Source organism: Pseudophryne corroboree, chromosome 5 (genome assembly GCF_028390025.1).
Source record: "Pseudophryne corroboree isolate aPseCor3 chromosome 5, aPseCor3.hap2, whole genome shotgun sequence".
Classification (NCBI taxonomy): Eukaryota; Metazoa; Chordata; class Amphibia; order Anura; family Myobatrachidae; genus Pseudophryne; species Pseudophryne corroboree.
This window is the reverse complement of record NC_086448.1, coordinates 375,717,569-375,739,651: the sequence shown is the minus strand read 5'-3', so window position 1 is coordinate 375,739,651 and position 22,083 is coordinate 375,717,569. Positions and strand designations below refer to the sequence as shown.

At 46.8% G+C, this 22,083-nt stretch overlaps 1 protein-coding gene across 9 annotated transcripts in view; it reads right to left on the bottom strand.

The window, feature by feature from the left end:
• Window positions 1-22,083, bottom strand: part of BRD9 (bromodomain containing 9) — a 351,813-nt gene that overhangs the window by 11,193 nt on the left and 318,537 nt on the right. For all 9 annotated transcript variants that reach the window (XM_063922671.1, XM_063922669.1, XM_063922670.1 and 6 more), the window contains exons 14-16: window positions 13,272-13,310; window positions 7,315-7,417; window positions 5,877-6,044 (exon numbers count right to left, since the gene is read on the bottom strand). In XM_063922671.1, coding sequence (XP_063778741.1) covers window positions 5,877-6,044; window positions 7,315-7,417; window positions 13,272-13,310 — 310 coding nt within the window. The remainder of the gene's footprint in view (window positions 1-5,876; window positions 6,045-7,314; window positions 7,418-13,271; window positions 13,311-22,083) is intronic.

Genomic DNA, 22,083 nt, shown 5'->3' with positions numbered 1-22,083 from the left:
TCCACTGTTATTGCTTGAGGGTCTCTCGACCTGGAACAATATCGCTGAAGTTTCCTGTTGAGGCAAGACGCCATCATGTCTGAGGAATTCCCCAGTCTTGTCACTTCTGCAATGACCTCTTGATAAAGACCCCACTCTCCTTGATGGAGATCGTGTCTGCTGAGGAAGTCTGCTTCCCAGTTGTCCACTCCTGGAATGAAGATTGCTGACAGAGACCTTGTATGTCTTTCCGCCCAGCGGAGAACGTTTGTGGCCTCTTTTATGTGCGCTACTGCTGTTATATTGACCGACTGGATTAGAACGGATGGGTTTAGAAGGAGACGTTCCGCTTGAAGAAGACCGTTGTAAATGGCTCTTAACTCTAGAATGTTTATGTGTAGACAAACTTCCTGGCTTGTCCATCTTCCCTGGAAGTTTTCCCCCTGTGTGACTGCTCCCCAGCACCGGAGACTCGCATCCGTGGTTACTAGGATCCAGTCCTGGATCCCGAACCTGCGTCCCTCTAGGAGGTGAGAGCTGTGCAGCCACCACAAGAGTGAGATTCTGGTCCTGGAGGACATGATTATTTTCTGGTGCATGTGTAGATGGGATCCGTACCACTTGTCCAACAGGTCCCACTGAAACACTCTGGCATGGAACCTGCCAAATTGAATGGCCTCGTAGGCCGCCACCATCTTTCCCAGCAAACGAGTGCATTGATGGATCAAAACTCTCGCCGGTTTCAGAATCTGTTTGATGAAACTCTGGATTTCCAGAGCTTTTTCTTCTGGAAGAAACACTTTCTGTAATTCTGTGTCCAGAATCATTCCCAATAACGACAGCCGTTTTGTCGGATTCAACTGTGACTTTGGCAAGTTTAGGATCCAACCATGTTGTTGTAGAACTGTCAGGGATAGCGTAATGTCCTGGACCAGTTTGACCTTGGATCTCACCTTTATCAGGAGATCGTCCAAGTAAGGGATAATTGTGACTCCTTGCCTGCGAAGGAAAATCATCATTTCCGCCATTACCTTGGTGAAAATCCTCGGAGCCGTGGACAGACCAAACGGCAACGTCTGAAATTGGTAATGACAATCCTGAATAGCAAACCTTAGGTAAGCCTGATGCGGAGGATATATGGTGATGTGTAAGTAGGCATCCTTTATGTCGACCGACACCATGAAATCCCTTTCCTCCAGACTGGAGATCACTGCTGGGAGAGATTCCATCTTGAATTTTAATTTTCTTAGGTAAAAGATTGAGGGACTTTAGGTTCAGAATTGGTCTGACCGAACCGTCCGGCTTCGGGACCACAAACAGGCTGGAATAAAAACCTTCTCCATGTTGAGACTGGGGAACCCTGATAATGACCTGATTTAGGCATAATTTTTGTATTGCAACGCATACCACCTGCCTGTCCGGAAGAGAAGTTGGTAAGGCCGATTTGAAAAATTGGTGAGGGGGAACGTCTTGAAACTCCAGTTTGTACCCCAGGGACACTATTTCTAAAACCCATGGGTCCAGGGCCGAACGAGCCCAGAATTGACTGAAGAGCTTGAGACGTGCCCCCACCGGTGCGGACTCCCTCAGTGGAGCCCCAGCGTCATGCGGTGGATTTGGCAGAAGCCGGGAAAGACTTCTGCTCCTGGGAACCTGCGACGGCCGGAGATCTTTTACCTTTACCTCTTCCCCTATTAGCGAGGAAGGAATAACCTCAGCCTTTTTTTTATTTATTTGGCCGAAAGGACTGCATCTGAAAATGGCCTTTCTTTTGTTGTGGAGGAACATAAGGCAAAAAAGATGACTTACCCGCGGTAGCAGTAGATACCAGCTCAGTGAGACCGTCACCAAACAAGACACCACCTTTATATGGGAGGGACTCCATAGCTTTCTTAGAGTCAGCATCAGCATTCCATTGATGAATCCACAATGCCCTCCTAGCTGAAATTGCCATGGCATTGGCTTTTGCTCCCAAAATGCCAATATCCCTCGCCTCCTCCTTTAGGTAGGACGCAGCGTCCCTGATATAACCCAGAGTTAACAGGATGCTATCCCTATCTAGGGTATCTATATCATATGCCAAGTTATCTGCCCACTTTTCGATAGCACTACTCGCCCACGCCGATGCAATGGTCGGTCTGAGCAGTGTACCTGTGGTGACGTAAACGGATTTTAACGTACTTTCTTGTCTACGATCCGCAGGATCCTTAAGGGCTGCCGTGTCAGGAGACGGTAAAGCCACCTTTTTAGACAACCGTGATAGGGCCTTGTCCACAATGGGGGAAGACTCCCACTTTTCTCTATCCCCAGAGGGGAACGGATACGGCACCTGAATCCTCTTGGGAATCAGAGACTTTTTGTCAGGATTTTCCCACATTTTCTAAAAAAAAGTATTCAGTTCATGAGAGGGCGGAAATGTTACCTCAGGTTTCTTTCCCTTATACATACAGACCCTAGTATCAGGAACAGCAGGGTCCTCAGTGATATTTAACATATCTTTTATTGCCACAATCATGTACTGAATATTCTTTACAGATTGGAAGCACACAGAACAAATAGCGCACTTGGAGATAACATGTGATCATTTAACAAACGAATAATAATTAAAGCACAAATCACCCTTGATTTTCTTATGACTTGAATGCTTCAACTTTGATCATAATCCAGCATCCAAATATTGAATCTAGAAAACAGGTGTTCTTGCCACACAGATTATATCAGTGTAGAAGGAACACACATAAACGAATATAGTGTAGTATTTCTTTAAAAACACCATCCTCTAACCTCTAACCTCTAATCCCTGGACACTTTGCAGTGTATCCAAGTAAAGAGAGAGAGAAAATAATAGTGCAGTAGTTCTTGATTAAAGGTAACAAAATTTAATACTAGTTGCACTTACAAACAGAAAAGATATAAAAGCATATATCGAACTCCAGGTAGACAAACTGCAAACAAACAGGATTCCTATCACCTTCCCAGATGGAGCAGTAATGGAAGAGGGAGAATGGAGTCCGGAGTTCCAATCCTACCGGTGGTAGATCCTGGTGTCCGTCTATGTCTGGAGTCTATGTATCAATAGTCCCGCTTGTCTACCTGGAGTTCGATATATGCTTTTATATCTTTTCTTTTTCTTCTACACTGATATAATCTGTGTGGCAAGAACACCTGTTTTCTAGATTCAATATTTGGATGCTGGATTATGATCAAAGTTGAAGCATTTAAGTCATAAGAAAAACAAGGGTGATTTGTGCTTTAATTATTATTCGTTTGTTAAATGATCACATGTTATCTCCAAGTGCGCTATTTTTTCTGTGTGCTTCCAATCTGTATTCTATGTAATTGAGTGGTTGTGGATTACCCCTCTAGCACCTAGTTCAGCTGCACCTGGTGGTTTTACTGCGCCTATTCTTGGAATTTTTCTCTATACTGAATATTCTTTGCCAATTTGGGTCTAATATGGCATCACTATAGTCGACACTGGAATCAGTGTCCGTGTCGGTATCTGCGTCTGCTAATTAAGCAAATTAACGTTTATGTGACCCCGAGGGGGTCTGGACCTGTGACAACACATCCTCCACAGATTTCTTCCATGCCTGGTTCGGAGATTCAGATTTATCCAATCTCTTATTATTAATAAGAGCCACATTAGCATTCAAGGCATTCAACACATTTACCCAATCAGGAGTCGGCGGTGCCGACATGGACACTCCCACAGCCGTTTCTGTCCCTAACTCTCCCCCCCACCCCCCCCATTTTGCACTCTGTCACTTGTTACAGCAGAGTGGAGGCACGGACCAGCGTCTCTACAGCTTTTTTTGTGGAGAGAAAATGGCGCTGAGAGCTGTGAGGGCTAAGCCCCGCCCCCTCAATGGCGCGCTTCAGCCCGCTATTTTATAATATAAAAACGCTGGCGGGGGTCAGGATTTTGTGCCTTGGCACATCTTATCCACTTTGCCAGCTTGCAGCTTGTATGAGGATTTTTTTATGCTGCCCATGCCGCCCCCCCCGCGCCCTGCTCCCTGTAGTGCTGCTGTGTGTGGTAGCATGGCGTGCAACGCGATCGCTGTGCGGTACCTCAGAAGCCGTCACTGAAGTCCTTCTATCTTCTTCCACTCTGACTTCTGGCTCTGCAAGGGGGGTGACAGCGGGCTCTGGGAGTGAACCCCTAGGCGTACCTAGTGTTCCAAACCCTCAGGAGCTAATGGTGTCCTGTAGCCAAGAAGCAGAACCTTTGAACTCATCAGAAGTAGGTCTGACTTCTCTCCCCTAAGTCCCACGAAGCAGCAGTTCTCCCTGAAAATAAAAAACCTAACAAAGGGGGTCATTCCGAGTTGTTCGCTCAGTAAAAATCTTCGCATTGCAGCGATATTCCGCTTAGTGCGCATGCGCAATGTCCAAGTAAATTTGCTATGCAGTTAGGAATTTTACTCACGGCATTTTCTTCGTTCTGGCGATCGTAATGTGATTGACAGGAAATGGGTGTTACTGGGCGGAAACAGGCCGTTTTATGGGCGTGTGGGAAAAAACGCTACCGTTTCCGGAAAAAACGCAGGAGTGGCCGGAGAAACGGGGGAGTGTCTGGGCGAACGCTGGGTGTGTTTGTGACGTCAAACCAGGAACGACAAGCACTGAAATGATCGCAGATGCCGAGTTAGTCTGGAGCTACTCAGAAACTGCTACGAGGTGTGTAATCGCAATATTGCGAATACTTCGTTCGCAATTTTAAGATGCTAAGATTCACTCCCAGTAGGCGGCGGCTTAGCATGAGCAAATCTGCTAAAATCCGCTTGCGAGCGAACAACTCGGAATGACCCCCAAAGTCTTTTCAGAGAAACTCAGTAGAGCTCCCCTGTGTGTGACCAGTCTCCCTGGGCACAAATCTAAACTGGAGTCTGGAGGAGTGGCATAGAGAGAGGAGCCAGTTCACACCCAAAGTCTTAAAGTGCCCATGTCTCCTGCGGATCCCGTCTATACCCCATGGTTCTTGAAGTGTCTCCAGCATCCTCTAGGACGTGTGAGAAAAAACAGTGTTTTTCAGAGGTAAAAACCCCCACCTGTGCCCAATGTCCCTGGTGGTTAGTGGAGAAGCTGCCCAGCAACAGTATCCACGCCAGCACGCGGCCGCGCCGGATCGCGGTAACAGCAGCCAAAGAGACCCCTTACCTCCCCATGAATGTGCGGCCACACGATCCTGGAGGGCAGCGGCAGATGTGTATGACTAACATGAAGAACACCGGAGCCTCCGCTGTAGTTACCCGGAAACCAGGGCGCGGGAGTATACAGTGCCGTTGGGGGTGATGGAGCTGCAGCAAATATTGTCTATCTGACTACAAACACTGCAGCCCTTGAAGTCATCAAAGTATTTCTTTCTTTTTTTCTTCAAAAAAGCTATAAATGGGCTGCAAGAGGCAGCCCCCCTGTTGGAAGCCTGCTTACTGCATGGCACCAACTTACAAACTGAGCTCCTGTGCATGGAGGCGGCACTGTGCATCTTGGGAACAGTCAGAAGCTTTGAGCCTGTTGGTGCCTCGGATCAAGATCCTACTCTACACCCCGATGTTAATCCTTGTGGAGCCCAGTGTACCCCGCAGCAGAAATACACACACACACACACACACACACACACACACACACACACACACACACACACACACACACACATATATATTTATACGAAATGAGTCAACTACGAGATTAAAACATAGCTATGCATCTCAGCAATATAAAGAAGATCCACTGCTAAATTTTAAGTGTTCATGATAAAGATAAATCATTTTTAAACTGTAAGTAGAACTTTTATATAAAGTTTCTGTTATAGAACATAGTATTTTAAAGAGTCACATTGAAAGAATAGATAACAAAATACAAAACAAATTAAGAGGACATAACAAGCTAACCTAGGTGATGATGATCTCTTTCAGAGTTGTTGGATAAAGAACTTATGTTGGAAGATGGCCTAGATCCAACTCTGTCATTGTGTACTTCATGGAAGTCGTGCAAAAGTTTAGCTGCATCATCCAAGTTAAGATGACCATCATCATGGTCAACCTCCTTCTTCACTTTTCCTGATGGTTTAGATAGAGTTAAGAAAAAATGGAAAATCATTACTTTAACATTCTAAATAAAGAATTCCTAACATACAGGATGTGCAACAACGTAGCTGGTACTTATTAGTTAAACTTAAATATCTCAGCAGAATATAAGAAAAACAGAGCAAGTATTAAAGTGGGTAATGAAAACTAAAATCTGTTCAGCAACTCATGGGAGAGTTTGGTCTCCCAAGCTATATATTGTTTAGGTACCTACAATTGCGACATGCTCTACACACTCAGTTAGCTTCCTCTGGGCCTGTAATTGTTATTAACCCTATTAAATCCTCATTGAGGTTGCTGGTGAGAAGAAACTAGTTACTATGATTTAAGCCGATCTGCTTACTGAGAACTCAGATACCAGGGATGCTCAAGGAGATGTGGGAATCTGATCTTGGTTCACTGGAAGACGAGGGGTGGACTCTGATGTTGAGAAGGCCTTTGATGTTTACTTTTGGCATGTCCTGTGGGATTGCCCTGCTGTCAGGATACTCTGGAAAAAGGTTACCAGATGTATAACGAGAATGGGTAATAAACTCCCTCTTATATACCATGGTATATATCCTTTTGGTTTAGGCCTTAAAGATAGAGTTATCGGTCAATTAGTCAATATATCCTTAATGCCTTGGCCTGGTTAAGGTCTGTGTAGCTAGAACCCAGATGGTCTTTAAAGGACCCACTTTACAGGAATAGTGAAGCTAAATGCATGATGTAGTGGGACATGAACGCTCCCCTATATACTAAGCGTGTCAAAATTGGAAAGGATCTGGGCTGTGTAGAGTGATTCAGCCTATAGTATAGGTGGCAAGGATCCAAAGGCTGATGGATGGGGTGGGGCATCTGGCGACTAAGACCTACAGGGTACTGTAATTACACTTTATCTTTATTTATTTCATTCTTCTTTTTGATGGATATTTGCTCTAATCTGACTTCAGATGTGGTCACTAAACTGTACCCTTCAATCATTTTCCTTTTTTAGGAGTTCATGTAGATTGTTTTATTAATTGTGGTTCTGCTACGACTAATTAACTTTCAGGATGTCGCACTATTCTGTAAGTCTATAATATTTCCTTTTGTTTACGCCATGACCTTTTTAAGGTAGAGGCTGCCTATGTACTATGTAAGTGAAATATTTTCGGGGGTGGGGTCAGGGGTTAATGGATGGTTCTTGTTGAAAAAAATCATAGAAATAAATCCGATTAGAAAAAATAAAAAAGGGTAATCAAAGAGCACTATTTATACATACCTAAAGAATTTAGCATAGACATTTCAAGAGACACATCAGCGTAAGATTTCATGGACATAAAATCAAGAACCGAGTTGCTGCCATCACCTAAAGAGTCTCCAAGCTAAAGTAGAGTTAAAAATAAATAGAATTATATATGTTCTTCTGACATCGAAAGATCAAACATTCAACTATGTGTAGGGTAGAGAGACTAAGTAAGAATTTAAAAGATTAAGGGGTATATTTACTAAAGTGCGAGTTTACAGAAGTGGAGATGTTGCCCATAGACTGGAAAATGCATGTACTGGAAAATAAGATTTTAAACCTACCGGTAAATCTATTTCTCCTAGTCCGTAGAGGATGCTGGGGACTCCGTAAGGACCAAGGGGTATAGACGGGCTCCGCAGGAGATAGGGCACCTAAAAAGAACTTTGACTATGGGTGTGTATTGGCTCCTCCCTCTATGCCCCTCCTCCAGACCTCAGTTATAGAACTGTGCCCAGAGGAGATGGACAATACAAGCAGGATTTAGCAATCCAAGGGCAAGATTCATACCAGCCCACACCAATCATACCATGTAACCTGGAACATAAATAACCAGTTAACATTATGAACAAACGACCGTAACGGTCCAAGACCGATGTCAACTGTAACATAACCCTTATGTAAGCAACAAATATATACAAGTCTTGCAGAGTTTCTGCACTGGGACGGGCGCCCAGCATCCTCTACGGACTAGGAGAAATAGATTTACCGGTAGGTTTAAAATCTTATTTTCTCTTACGTCCTAGAGGATGCTGGGGACTCCGTAAGGACCATGGGGTTTATACCAAAGCATCCAATCGGGCGGGAGAGTGCGTATGACTCTGCAGCACCGACTGAGCAAACGCTAGGTCCTCATCAGCCAGGGTATCAAACTTGTAGAATTTAGCAAAAGTATTTGATCCCGACCAAGTCGCCGCTCGGCAAAGTTGTAATGCCGAGACGCCTCGGGCAGCCGCCCAAGAAGAGCCCACCTTCCTAGTGGAATGGGCCTTTACTGAATGCGGTAACGGCAATCCAGCCGTAACATAAGCCTGCTGAATCGTGTTACAGATCCAGCGAGCAATAGTCTGCTTCGAAGCAGGAGCGCCAATCTTATTGGCCGCATACAGGACAAACAGAGCCTCTGTTTTCCTAATTCTAGCCGTCCTGGCTACATAAATTTTTAAGGCCCTGACTACGTCCAGGGATCTGGAATCCTCCAGGTCACCTGTAGCCACAGGCACCACAATAGGTTGATTTATATGGAACGAAGAAACCACTTTAGGCAAAAATTGCGGACGTGTCCTCAATTCAGATCGATCCACATGAAAAATCAAGTAGGGGCTCTTGTGTGACAAAGCCGCCAATTCTGACACTCGCCTTGCTGATGCTAAGGCCAACAACATGACCACCTTCCAGGTAAGAAATTTCAACTCAACCTTGTTAAGCGGTTCAAACAAGTGTGATTTTAGGAACTGCAACACCACGTTCAGGTCCCATGGTGCCACTGGAGGCACAAAAGGGGGGCTGGATGTGCAGCACTCCCTTTACAAACGTCTGGACTTCTGGAAGAGAAGCCAATTCCTTCTGAAAGAAAATCGAGAGGGCCAAAATCTGTATCTTAACCGAGCCTAATTTCAGGCCCATATCCACTCCTGTCTGTAGGAAGTGGAGAAGACGACCCAGATGAAAATCTTCCGTAGGTGCATTCTTGGTCTTACACCAAGACACATACTTTCGCCAGATACGGTGATAATGTTTTACCGTCACCTCCTTCCTTTATTAAAGTAGGGATGACCTCTTCCGGAATCCCCTTTTTTGCTAGGATTCGGCGTTCAACAGCCATGCCGTCAAACGTAACCGCGGTAAGTCTTGAAATACACAGGGCCCCTGCTGCAACAGGTCTTCCCTCAGAGGAAGAGGCCAGGGATCTCCTGTGAGCATCTCTTGTAGATCCGAGTACCAGGCCCTTCGAGGCCAGTCTGGGACAACGAGTATCGTCTGTACTCTTCTTCGTCTTATGATCCTCAACACTTTCGTGATGAGAGGAAGAGGAGGGAACACGTAGACCGATTCGAACACCCACGGTGTTACCAGTGCGTCTACTGCTACTGCCTGAGGGTCCCGAGACCTGGTGCAATACCTCCAAAGTTTTTTGTTGAGGCGTGACGCCATCATGTCTATTTGAGGAGTTCCCCAAAGACGTGTTACGTCTGCAAAGACTTCTTGATTAAGTCCCCACTCTCCTGGATGGAGATCGTGTCTGCCGAGGAAGTCTGCTTCCCAGTTGTCCACTCCCGGAATGAAGACAGCCGACAGAGCGCTTACATGATTTTCCGCCCAGCGAAGGATCCTAGTGGCTTCCGCCATCGCGACTCTGCTTCACATGAGCCACTGCTGTGACATTGTCTGATTGAATCAGAACCGGTAGGTTTCGAAGAAAACTCTCCGCTTGTCGAAGGCCGTTGTAAATGGCCCTGAGTTCCAACACATTGATGTGTAGAAAGGACTCCTGGTCTGACCAAAGACCCTGAAAAGTCTTTCCCTGTGTGACCGCTCCCCATCCTCAGAGGCTCGCGTCCGTGGTAACCAGGATCCAATCCTGAATTCCGAACCTGTGACCCTCCAGGAGGTGAGCACTTTGCAACCACCACAGGAGGGACACTCTGGTCCCTGGGGACAGAGTTATTTTCCGATGTAAGTGCAGATGGGACCCGGACCACTTGTCCAGAAGGTCCCATTGAAAAGTCCTTGCATGGAACCTTCCGAAGGGAATGGCCTCGTAGGCCGCCACCATTTTCCCCAGAACTCGAGTGCATTGGTGAACTGACACCCTTTTCGGTTTTAGCAGGTCTCTGACCATGTTCTGGATGTCTTGGGCTTTCTCTATTGGGAGGAAGACCTTCATTTGTTCCGTATCCAGTATCATACCTAGGAACGGTAGTCGAGTTGTCGGAATCAACTGTGACTTCGGTAGATTTAGAATCCAACCGTGTTGCTGTAGCACTCTCAGAGAGAGCGCCACACTGCTCAGCAATTTCTAACTTGATCTCGCTTTTATCAGGAGATCGTCCAAGTATGGGATAATTGTGACTCCATGCTTGCGCAGGACCACCATAATTTCCGCCATTATCTTGGTGAAAATCCTCGGGGCCGTGGAGAGTCCAAACGGCAACGTCTGAAATTGGTAATGACAATCCTGTACAACGAATCTCAGGTATTCCTGATGGGGGGCATATATGGGGACATAAAGGTATGCATCCTTTATGTCCAGAGACACCATAAACTCCCCCTCCTCCATGTTGGCTATTATCGCTCTGAGAGATTCCATTTTGTATTTGAATCTTTTTATGTACAGGTTTAGGGATTTCAGATTCAAAATAGGTCTGACCGAACCGTCCGGTTTCGGGACCACAAATAGGGTTGAATAGTAACCTCTTCCCTGCTGGTGCAGGGGAACCTTGATTACTTGCTGTATACACAGCGTTTGAATTGCAGCTAACACTACATCCCTTTCCGATGTGAAAGCTGGTAGGGCCGATTTGAAGAATCGGCGCGGGGGCACCTCCTCGAATTCCAATTTGTAACCCTGGGAAACTATTTCCAACACCCAGGGATTCAGGTCCGAACTGACCCAGGCCTGACTGAAAAGTCGAAGACGTGCCCCCACCGGTGCGGACTCCCTCAGGGGAGCCCCAGCGTCATGCTGTGGGTTTTGGAGCAGCCGGGGAGGACTTTTGTTCCTGGGCACCTGCCGAAGCAGGTGCTCTCTTGCCTCTGCCCTTACTTCTGGCGAGGAAAGAGGATCCCCGACCTCTTTTGGACTTGTGCAACCGAAAGGACTGCATCTGATAGGGTGTTACTTTCTTTTGCTGTTGGGGAATATATGGTAAAAAATTTGATTTACCTGCTGTAGCTGTGGAAACCAGGTCCGTCAGCCCATCCCCAAACAATACATCACCCTTATAGGGTAGTACTTCCATATGTTTCTTGGAATCCGCATCACCCGTCCATTGGCGAGTCCATTAGGATCTTCTCACTGAGATAGACATGGCATTGGCCCTAGAAGCTAGCAATCCAATGTCCCTTTGAGCATAAATAAGACTGCGTCTTTAATATGGGCTAGAGTTAGGAATATAGTAGCCTTATCCATATTATCAACTTGATCTGTCAGCTCATCTGTCCAAGCTGCAATTGCGCTACACACCCATGCCGACGCAATTGTCGGTCTTAACACAGCACCCGTATGAGAATAAATACACTTTAAGGTAGTTTCTTGCCTGCGATCTGCAGGGTCCTTAAGGGCCGCCGTGTCAGGAGACGGTAGCGCCACTTTCTTGGACAAGCGCGTCAGGGCCTTGTCCACAGTGGGGGGTGATTCCCAAATCTCCCTGTCCTGCTTAGGGAAAGGGTATGCCATATAAATTCTTTTGGGGATCTGCGGTCTCTTATCCGGAGTCTCCCAAGCTTTTCCAAAGAATTCATTTAATTCATGAGATGTGGGAAAATTAATAATCTGTTTCTTTTCCTTAAACATGTGTACCCTTGTGTCGAGGACCGAGGGTTCATCCACAATATGCAACACATCCCTTATTGCCACAATCATACACTGAATGGTTTTAGTCACCCTAGGGTGCAATTTTACTTCGTCATAGTCGACACTGGAATCAGAATCCGTGTCGGTAGTAGTGTCTTGTGTTAAGGGACGCTTTTGAGACCCCGACGGGCCCTGTGAGTCGGTCCAATCTGAGGATTGACCCCCTGATGTCCCCCCTAAACAAGCCTTATCAAGCCTTTTATGTAAAGATGCCACACTTGCATTCAACATATGCCACATGTCCATCCAATCTGGAGTCGGCACAACCGACGGGGACACACCACTCATTTGCTCCACCTCCTCCTTGGAGAAGCCTTCCGCCTCAGACATGTCGACACACACGTACCGACACCCCACACATACAGGGATTAACCTATAAGGGGACAAAACCCCAAACAGGTCCTAAGGAGAGACAGAGAAAGAGTATGCCAGCACACACCAGCGCTTAAAAACACTGGAAAAAATATGTCCAGATAGCGCTTTTTTATATATATATTCTGCCAATTCCCACTCACTGCGTCGCTAATGTGCCCCCCTCCTCTTTTATCCAGCCTGTGTTCAGCAGGGGAGAGACCAGGGAGCCAGCGTTTTCCTCATGCAGCTTTCTGTGGAGAAAATGGCGCTGGTTAGTGCTGATTATCAAGCCCCGCCCACCCGACGGCGGGCTTCAGTCCCAGTGATTTTTCAATAAAATGGCGGGGGATCATAGATTTACTGCCTCCGCAGTCTAATCCAACTGTATTTGTGCCAAAATGCGAGGTTTATTGCTGCCCAGGGCGCCCCCCCCCCTGCGCCCTGCACCCTTCAGTGCTGCTCTGTGTGTGTGTGACTGGGAGCAATGGCGCGCAGCTTACCGCTGCGCGCCTTACCTCATGAAGATCTGATGTCTTCTGCCTTCTGTATCTGGCTTCTATCTACAGCATCTGTGAGGAGGACGGCGGCGCGGCTCCGGGACGAACCCCAGGTGAGACCTGTGTTCCGACTCCCTCTGGAGCTAATGGTGTCCAGTAGCCTTAGAAGCAGTGCCCAACTTGACAAGCCAGCTCTGCTTCTCTCTCCTCAGTCCCACGATGCAGGGAGCCTGTTGCCAACAGGACTCCCTGAAAATAAAAAACCTAACAAAATTATTTTTCTACAGAAAACTCTGGAGAGCTCTCTGCAGTGCACCCATTCTCCTCTGGGCACAAGATCTAACTGAGGTCTGGAGGAGGGGCATAGAGGGAGGAGCCAGTGCACACCCATAGTCAAAGTTCTTTTTAGGTGCCCTATCTCCAACGGAGCCCATCTATACCCCCTGGTCCTTACGGAGTCCCCAGCATCCTCTAGGACGTAAGAGAAAATGCATATAAGCACTTACTTTCAGATCTTCATGTGACCTTATTGGAATGTTGCGTCTCTAAAACATAAAAATACATTGTTATTGAGATTATGACCAAGTTACACTAACTAAAAGTATCAAAATGGATCTGTTATAAAGGAGACTATTATTGGCTGATGGTACCATAATGAAATACAATATAAAATAACCATTTATGTTGTAGATAATTACCATGGGAGAGATGAGACAACCTGTTTATGGGAAATTTCACAAATCTCTGCTTTATTTGCAAATGGGGTTTGAAAAGAAAACAATGCTCATCAAAACTTCGTACAGTTCACCTCAAAGCAATTGATAGGTCTGCACATCACATAATTGGCTACTCACATTGACAAAGGGGCGTGCGTGCCACAAAACATTGGGATTTATGTGATGCTGTGAAATACACATCTTTAGACTGAGTGGTGCTGCCTGTCAAGATTAGTTGATCTTTCCTCCCTGCCTCTTGTGGAGTTATTTCATGCCCAGGGTGTCGCCGTGGAGTGTATGTATACTGGATCCCTTGCTACAGGGTCTTAGGCTGGCACCCGGCTAAGTTGATGAATGTTGAGTGCTGCTTTATGGACACATATATATATATACGCACACATATACACACACACACACACACACACACACACACACACACACACACATTATATATCTATATCTACACACACACACACACACACACACACACACACACACACAATAATAAGAATTTACTTACCGATAATTCTATTTCTCGGAGTCCGTAGTGGATGCTGGGGTTCCTGAAAGGACCATGGGGGGGAATAGCGGCTCCGCAGGAGACAGGGCACAAAAAGTAAAGCTTTAGGATCAGGTGGTGTGCACTGGCTCCTCCCCCCATGACCCTCCTCCAAGCCAGTTAGGTACTGTGCCCGGACGAGCGTACACAATAAGGGAGGAATTTTGAATCCCGGGTAAGACTCATACCAGCCACACCAATCACACCGTACAACTTGTGATCTAAACCCAGTTAACAGTATGATAACAGCGGAGCCTCTGAAAAGATGGCTCACAACAATAATAACCCGATTTTTGTAACTATGTACAAGTATTGCAGATAATCCGCACTTGGGATGGGCGCCCAGCATCCACTACGGACTCCGAGAAATAGAATTATCGGTAAGTAAATTCTTATTTTCTCTATCGTCCTAGTGGATGCTGGGGTTCCTGAAAGGACCATGGGGATTATACCAAAGCTCCCAAACGGGCGGGAGAGTGCGGATGACTCTGCAGCACCGAATGAGAGAACTCCAGGTCCTCTTTTGCCAGGATATCAAATTTGTAGAATTTTACAAACGTGTTCTCCCCTGACCACGTAGCTGCTCGGCAGAGTTGTAATGCCGAGACCTCTCGGGCAGCCGCCCAAGATGAGCCCACCTTCCTTGTGGAATGGGCCTTAACCGATTTAGACTGTGGCAGGCCTGCCTCAGAATGTGCAAGTTGAATTGTGTTACAAATCCAACGAGCAATCGACTGCTTAGAAGCAGGCGCACCCAACTTGTTGGGTGCATACAGTATAAACAACGAGTCAGATTTTCTGACTCCAGCTGTCCTGGAATATATTTTCAGGGCCCTGACAACTTCTAGCAACTTGGAGTCCTCCAAGTCCCTAGTAGGTGCAAGGCACCACAATAAGCTGGTTCAGGTGAAACACTGACACCACCTTAGGGAGAAAACTGGGGACGAGTCCGCAGCTCTGCCCTGTCCGAATGGACAAACAGATATGGGCTTTTTTGAGAAAAAAACCACCAATTTGACACTCGCCTGGTCCAGGCCAGGGCCAAGAGCATGGTCACTTTTTATGTGAGATGCTGCAAATCCACATATTTGACTGGTTTTAAACCAATGTGATTTGAGAAATCCCAGAACTACGTTGAGATCCCACAGTGCCACTGGAGGCACAAAAAAAAGGGTTTGTATATGCAATACTCCCTTGACAAACTTCTGGACTTCAGGAACTGAAGCCAATTCTTTCTGGAAGAAAATTTACAGGGCCGAATTTGAACCTTAATGGACCCCAATTTGAGGCCCATAGACACTCCTGTTTGCAGGAAATGCAGGAAACGACCGAGTTGAAATTTCTTTGTGGGGCCTTCCTGGCCTCACACCACGCAACAAATTTTCGCCACACGTGGTGATAATGTTGTGCGGTCACCTCCTTTCTGGCTTTGACCAGGGTAGGAATGACCTCTTCCGGAATGCCTTTTTTCCCTTAGGATCCGGCTTTCCATCGCCATGCCGACAAACGCAGCTGCGGTAAGTCTTGGAACAGACATGGTACTTGCTGAAGCAAGTCCCTTCTTAGCGGCAGAGGCCATAAGACCTCTGTAAGCATCTCTTGAAGTTCCGGGTACCAAGTCCTTCTTGGCCAATCCGGAGCCATGAGTATAGTTCTTACTCCTCTACGTCTTATAATTCTCAGCACCTTAGGTATGAGAAGCAGAGGAGGGAACACATACACCGACTGGTACACCCACGGTGTTACCAGAACGTCCACATCTATTGCCTGAGGGTCCCTTGACCTGGCGCAATACCTGTCCCGTTTTTTGTTCAGACGGGACGCCATCATGTCCACCTTTGGTATTTCCCAACGGTTTACAATCATGTGGAAAAAACTTCTCAATGAAGTTTCCACTCTCCCGGGTGGAGGTCGTGCTGAGGAAGTCTGCTTCCCAGTTTCCATTCCCGGGATGAAAAACTGCTGACAGTGTTATCACATGATTTTCCGCCCAGCGAAAAGTCCTTGCAGTTTCTGCCATTGCCCTCCTGCTTCTTGTGTCGCCCTGTCTGTTTACGTGGGCGACTGCCGTGATGTTTTTCCCACTGGATCAATACCGGCTGACCTTGAAGCAGAGGTCTTGCTAAGCTTAGAGCATTATAAATTTACCCTTAGCTCCAGTATATTTATGTGGAGAAAAGTCTCCATACTTGATCACACTCCCTGGAAATTTTTCCCTTGTGTGACTGCTCCCCAGCCTCTCAGGCTGGGCTCCGTGGTTACCAGCATCCAATCCTGAATGCCGAATCTGCGGCCCTCTAGAAGATGAGCACTCTATAACCACCACAGGAGAGACACCCTTGTCCTTGGATATTGGGTTATCCGCTGATGCATCTGAAGATGCGATCCGGACCATTTGTCCAGCAGATCCCACTGAAAAGTTCTTACGTGAAATCTGCCGAATGGAATTGCTTCGTAGGAAGCCACCATTTTTACCAGGACCCTTGTGCAATGATGCACTGTTTTTAGGAGGTTCCTGACTTGCTCGGATAACTCCCTGGCTTTCTCTTCCGGGAGAAACACCTTTTTCTGGACTGTGTCCAGAATCATCCCTAGGCACAGCAGACGTGTCGTCGGGATCAGCTGCGATTTTGGAATATTTAGAATCCACCCGTGCTGATTGTAGCAGTATCCGAGATAGTGCTACTCCGACCTCCAACTGTTCCCTGGACTATGCCCCTATCAGGAGATCGTCCAAGTAAGGGATAATTAAGACGCCTTTTCTTCGAAGAAGAATCATCAATTCGGCCATTACCTTGGTAAAGACCCCGGGGTGCCGTGGACAATCCAAACGGCAGCGTCTGAAACTGATAGTGACAGTTCTGCACCACGAACCTGAGGTACCCTTAGTGAGAAGGGCAAATTTGGGACATAGAGGTAAGCATCCCTGATGTCCCGGGACACTATATAGTCCCCTTCTTCCTGGTTCGTTATCACTGCTCTGAGTGACTTCATCTTAATTTGAACCTTTGTAAGTGTTCAAAAAAAAATTTTTTTTTTTTTTTATTTAGAATAAGTCTCACCTAGCCTTCTGGCTTCAGTACCACAATATAGTGTGGAATAATACCCCTTTTCTGTAGTAGGAGGGGTAATTTAATTGTCACCTGCTGGGAACACAGCTTGTGAATTTTTTCCCATACTACCTCCTTGTCGGAGGGAGACTTGGTAAAGCAGACTTCAGGAGCCTGCGAAGGGGAAACGTCTCGACATTCCCATCTGTACCCCCGGGATACTACATGTAGGATCCAGGGGTCCTGTACGGTCTCAGCGCCATGCTGAGAACTTGTCAGACGCGGTGGAACGCTTCTGTTCCTGGGAATAGGCTGCCTGTTGCAGTCTTCTTCCCTTTCCTCTATCCCTGGGCAGATATGATCTTATAGGGACGAGAGGACTGAGGCTGAAAAGACGGTGTCTTTTTCTGCAGAGATGTGACTTAGGGTAAAAAACGGTGGATTTTCCAGCAGTTGCCGTGACCACCAGGTCCGATGGACCGACCCCAAACAAGTCCTCTTCCTTTATACGGCCATACTGTGCCGTTTGGAATCTGCATCACCTGACCACTGTCGTGTCCATAACATCTTCTGGCAGTTATGGACATCGCGTTTATTCATGATGCCAGAGTGCAAATATCCCTCTGTGCATCTCGCATATATAGAAATGCTCTATAGTCAATAAAATACTGTCCCTGTCAAGGGTATCAATATTTTTAGTCAGGGAATCCGACCAAGCCACCCTAGCTCTGCACATCCAGGCTGAGGCGATCGCTGGCCGCAGTATAACACCAGTATGTGTGTATATACTTTTTATTATATTTTCCAGCCTTGTCAGCTGGTCCTTGAGGACGGCCCTATCTATAGACGGTACCGCCACTTGTTTTGATAAGCGTGTGAGCGCCTTATCCACCTTAAGGGGTGTTTCCCAACGCGCCCTAACTTCTGGCGGGAAAGGGTATACCGCCCATAATTTTCTATCGGGGGGAACCCACGCATCATCACACACTTTATTTAATTTATCTGATTCAGGAAAAACTATGGTAGTTTTTTCACATCCCACATAATACCCTCTTTTGTGGTACTTGTAGTATCAGAAATACGTAACACCTCCTTCATTGCCTTTAACGTGTGGCCCTAATAAGGAATACGTTTGTTTATTCACCGTCGACACTGGATTCAGTGTCCCTGTCTGTGTCTGTGTCGACCGACTAAAGTAAACGGGCGTTTTAAAAACCCTTGACGGTGTTTTTGAGACGTCTGGACCGTACTAATTGTTTGTCGGCCGTCTCATGTCGTCAACCGACCTTGCAGCGTGTTGACATTATCACGTAATTTCCTAAATAAGCCATCCATTCCGGTGTCGACTCCCTAGAGAGTGACATCACCATTACAGGCAATTGCTCCGCCTCCTCACCAACATCGTCCTCCTACCTGTCGACACACACGTACCGACACACAGCACACACACAGGGAATGCTCTGATAGAGGACAGGACCCACTAGCCCTTTGGAGAGACAGAGGGAGAGTTTGCCAGCACACACCAAAAACGCTATAATTATATAGGGACAACCTTATATAAGTGTTTTCCCTTATAGCATCTTAATATATATATAAGCATATCGCCAAATTAGTGCCCCCCCTCTCTGTTTTAACCCTGTTTCTGTAGTGCAGTGCAGGGGAGAGCCTGGGAGCCTTCCCTCCAGCCTTTCTGTGAGGGAAAATGGCGCTGTGTGCTGAGGAGATAGGCCCCGCCCCTTTTTCGGGCGGCCTCGTCTCCCGCTCTTAACGGATTCTGGCAGGGGTTAAATATCTCCATATAGCCTCCGGAGGCTATATGTGAGGTATTTTTAGCCAAAATAGGTATTCATTTGCCTCCCAGGGCGCCCCCCTCCCAGCGCCCTGCACCCTCAGTGACTGCCGTGTGAAGTGTGCTGAGAGGAAAATGGCGCACAGCTGCAGTGCTGTGCGCTACCTTTAGAAGACTGAGGAGTCTTCTGCCGCCGATTCTGGACCTCTTCTTACTTCAGCATCTGCAAGGGGGCCGGCGGCAAGGCTCCGGTGACCATCCAGGCTGTACCTGTGATCGTCCCTCTGGAGCTGATGTCCAGTAGCCAAGAAGCCAATCCATCCTGCACGCAGGTGAGTTCACTTCTTCTCCCCTAAGTCCCTCGTTGCAGTGATCCTGTTGCCAGCAGGACTCACTGTAAAATAAAAAACCTAAGCTAAACTTTCCTAAGCAGCTCTTTAGGAGAGCCACCTAGATTGCACCCTTCTCGGCCGGGCACAAAATCTAACTGGCTTGGAGGAGGGTCATGGGGGGAGGAGCCAGTGCACACCACCTGATCCTAAAGCTTTACTTTTTGTGCCCTGTCTCCTGCGGAGCCGCTATTCCCCCCCATGGTCCTTTCAGGAACCCCAGCATCCACTAGGACGATAGAGAAATATATTTACATTAGATAGAGAGATATTCAATTCTTTCTGCCCCCTTCCACAACTGTTCTGTTTCTGCTGATGGGCGTGGTATCATCATTTCAGCTCACTACCTCCGGTGTAGCGAGACGCCCATCCTTTAACGCAGTTAAACCTGATTACTATAGGCATGATAACGGGGATCATTTTAAAAAGAAGATTGAAGAATGATTGATATATCATTTGAATACCGCCCATATAGTGCAGCAATAACTGCATGTAACCGTATCAAGTAAATGCTGATTAGTCATAAACATCAGCTTGTAGATATTTTACCCCATACCTACGTACAAAACAGCTTCAACACTTATGTTGGTGGTTCTCCTTCTGCAGTGTCCCACAACACAAGGATTCAATGGTAAGTGACCAAAAATCCTCTTTTCTGTTTCAGCAAGGCTTGTGTTACACTGGACCATGGGATATTCAACAGCCGCCCCCAGGGGAGGGAACACTTATGCTGCTTGACCGGAAATCATTTCACTCTTATGCAGCAAGCAGCCTGCACCAACTGCTGTGCACAGCACAGGGGAGACCAGCAGTTCCGGCTAATAAACAACAAATACATAGTCCTCCACCAACAAATAAAACAACAAATACATAGCCCTCCATTCAAGGCACTGACTAACTTCTTCGCCTGACTATCCTTGGGCAGCTAGTCTACAAATAAAGTCACTGCCTGCTTCTTTGCATGTACAACACAGGCTCTGGACTGGCTTGGCTGCCACAGCTGCTCACATTCTCAGTCCTGTCTCTGACAGGTACAGTAAGTCACTTCCTGACCTACTCACATTCAACAGGTTCACAGACCTGGCTTCTTCTCAGCCACAATTCGCTCAGTCCCAGAGTTTGGTGACTTCCCTGTCTCCTACAGGTATAGACTCATGCCTCCTGACCCTCAGTAGCTTCCAAGCATACTTAACTAGGATTGGCTTGCCAAACCCCAGTTGTGCAGGATACACAGGACACAGCCTGTCCTGACTGCAGAGTCTTCCAGACTGACTCTCCTCTACAGACACTAGCTGTACTCACACCTGCCTTTTCTTCCCTCCTGAATGCATGTCACATCAATGCAGTTGAACCTCATATATTATATACGAATGATAGATAGATAGATAGATAGATAGATAGATAGATAGATAGATAGATAGATAGATAGATAGATAGATAGATAGGCTGGCACTCTCATTCATAACAGAACTTCCGCCCTGAAACCTGCAATTGAAAGCAGTATATTTAGGACGAGAATCGGGCGTTTAATGCCAGTCATCAGGCAGCACAAACAAACGTTTGTGTTGCCTGACGACTGGCATTAAACGCCCGAAACGTTGCATACCTGCATGTTGTTGATGTGACTTATTCTCATTGTCAAGACAATAGAGTGCCGATTCTCGTCCTGTGTGTACGACGAGTGATTGATAAGTACCCGTGTTAGGCAAGAAAAAAAATGTTATTGGGAAAATTTAGATTTCTTTTTCAACATAGTCCCCTTTTAGATCGATACACTTGGCCCAACAATATTCCAACTTTTTCAAGCCCTCCAAAAAACGAGATTTATGGTTAAGAACTTACCGTTGTAAAATCTCTTTCTGCGAGGTACACTGGGCTCCACAAGGATTAACATCGGGGTGAAGAGTAGGATCTTCATCTGAGGCACCAACAGGCTCAAAGCTTTGACTGTTCCCAAGATGCACAGCGTCGCGTCCTCTATAACCCTGCCTCCGTGCACAGGAGCTCAGTTTCGTTAACCAGTCCAATGCAGTAGCAGGTACCAGAGACGACAATCGCTCATAGCCAAATACACCACACACTCACCGCAGGAGAGGGTGTCAGCGGCTAATGCCATAACAACCCAAAGAAGCCAAGTGCGTCAGGGTGGGCGCCTTGTAGAGCCCAGTGTACCTAGCAGAAAGAGATTTAACAACGGTAAGTTCTTACCATAAATCTCGTTTTCTGCTGCGGGGTACACTGGGCTCCACAAGGATTAACATCGGGGATGTCCTAAAGCAGTTCCTTATGGGAGGGGACGCACTGCAGTGGGCACAAGAACCCGGCGTCCAAAGAAAGCATCCTGGGAGGCGGAAGTATCAAAGGCATAGAACCGTATGAACGTGTTCACTGAGGACCACGTAGCCGCCTTGCACAATTGTTCAAGGGTTGCACCACGGCGGGCCGCCCAAGAAGGTCCAACAGATCGAGTAGAATGGGCTTTGATGGTAGCAGGAGCTGGCAGACCAGCCTGTACATAAGCATGTGCAATCACCATTCTAATCCATCTGGCCAAGGTCTGCTTGTTAGCAGGCCAGCCACGTTTGTGAAAACCAAAAAGGACAAAGAGGGAATCTGATCTCCTAAGAGAAGCTGTTCTCTTCACATAAATACGGAGAGCCCGTACCACATCCAAAGACCGCTCTTTGGAGGATAAACCTGGAGAGGAAAATGCCAGAACCACAACTTCCTGGTTAAGGTGGAAAGATGACACCACCTTAGATAAATAACCCGGACGTGTTCTAAGAACAGCCCGGTCACGGTGAAAAATCAGATA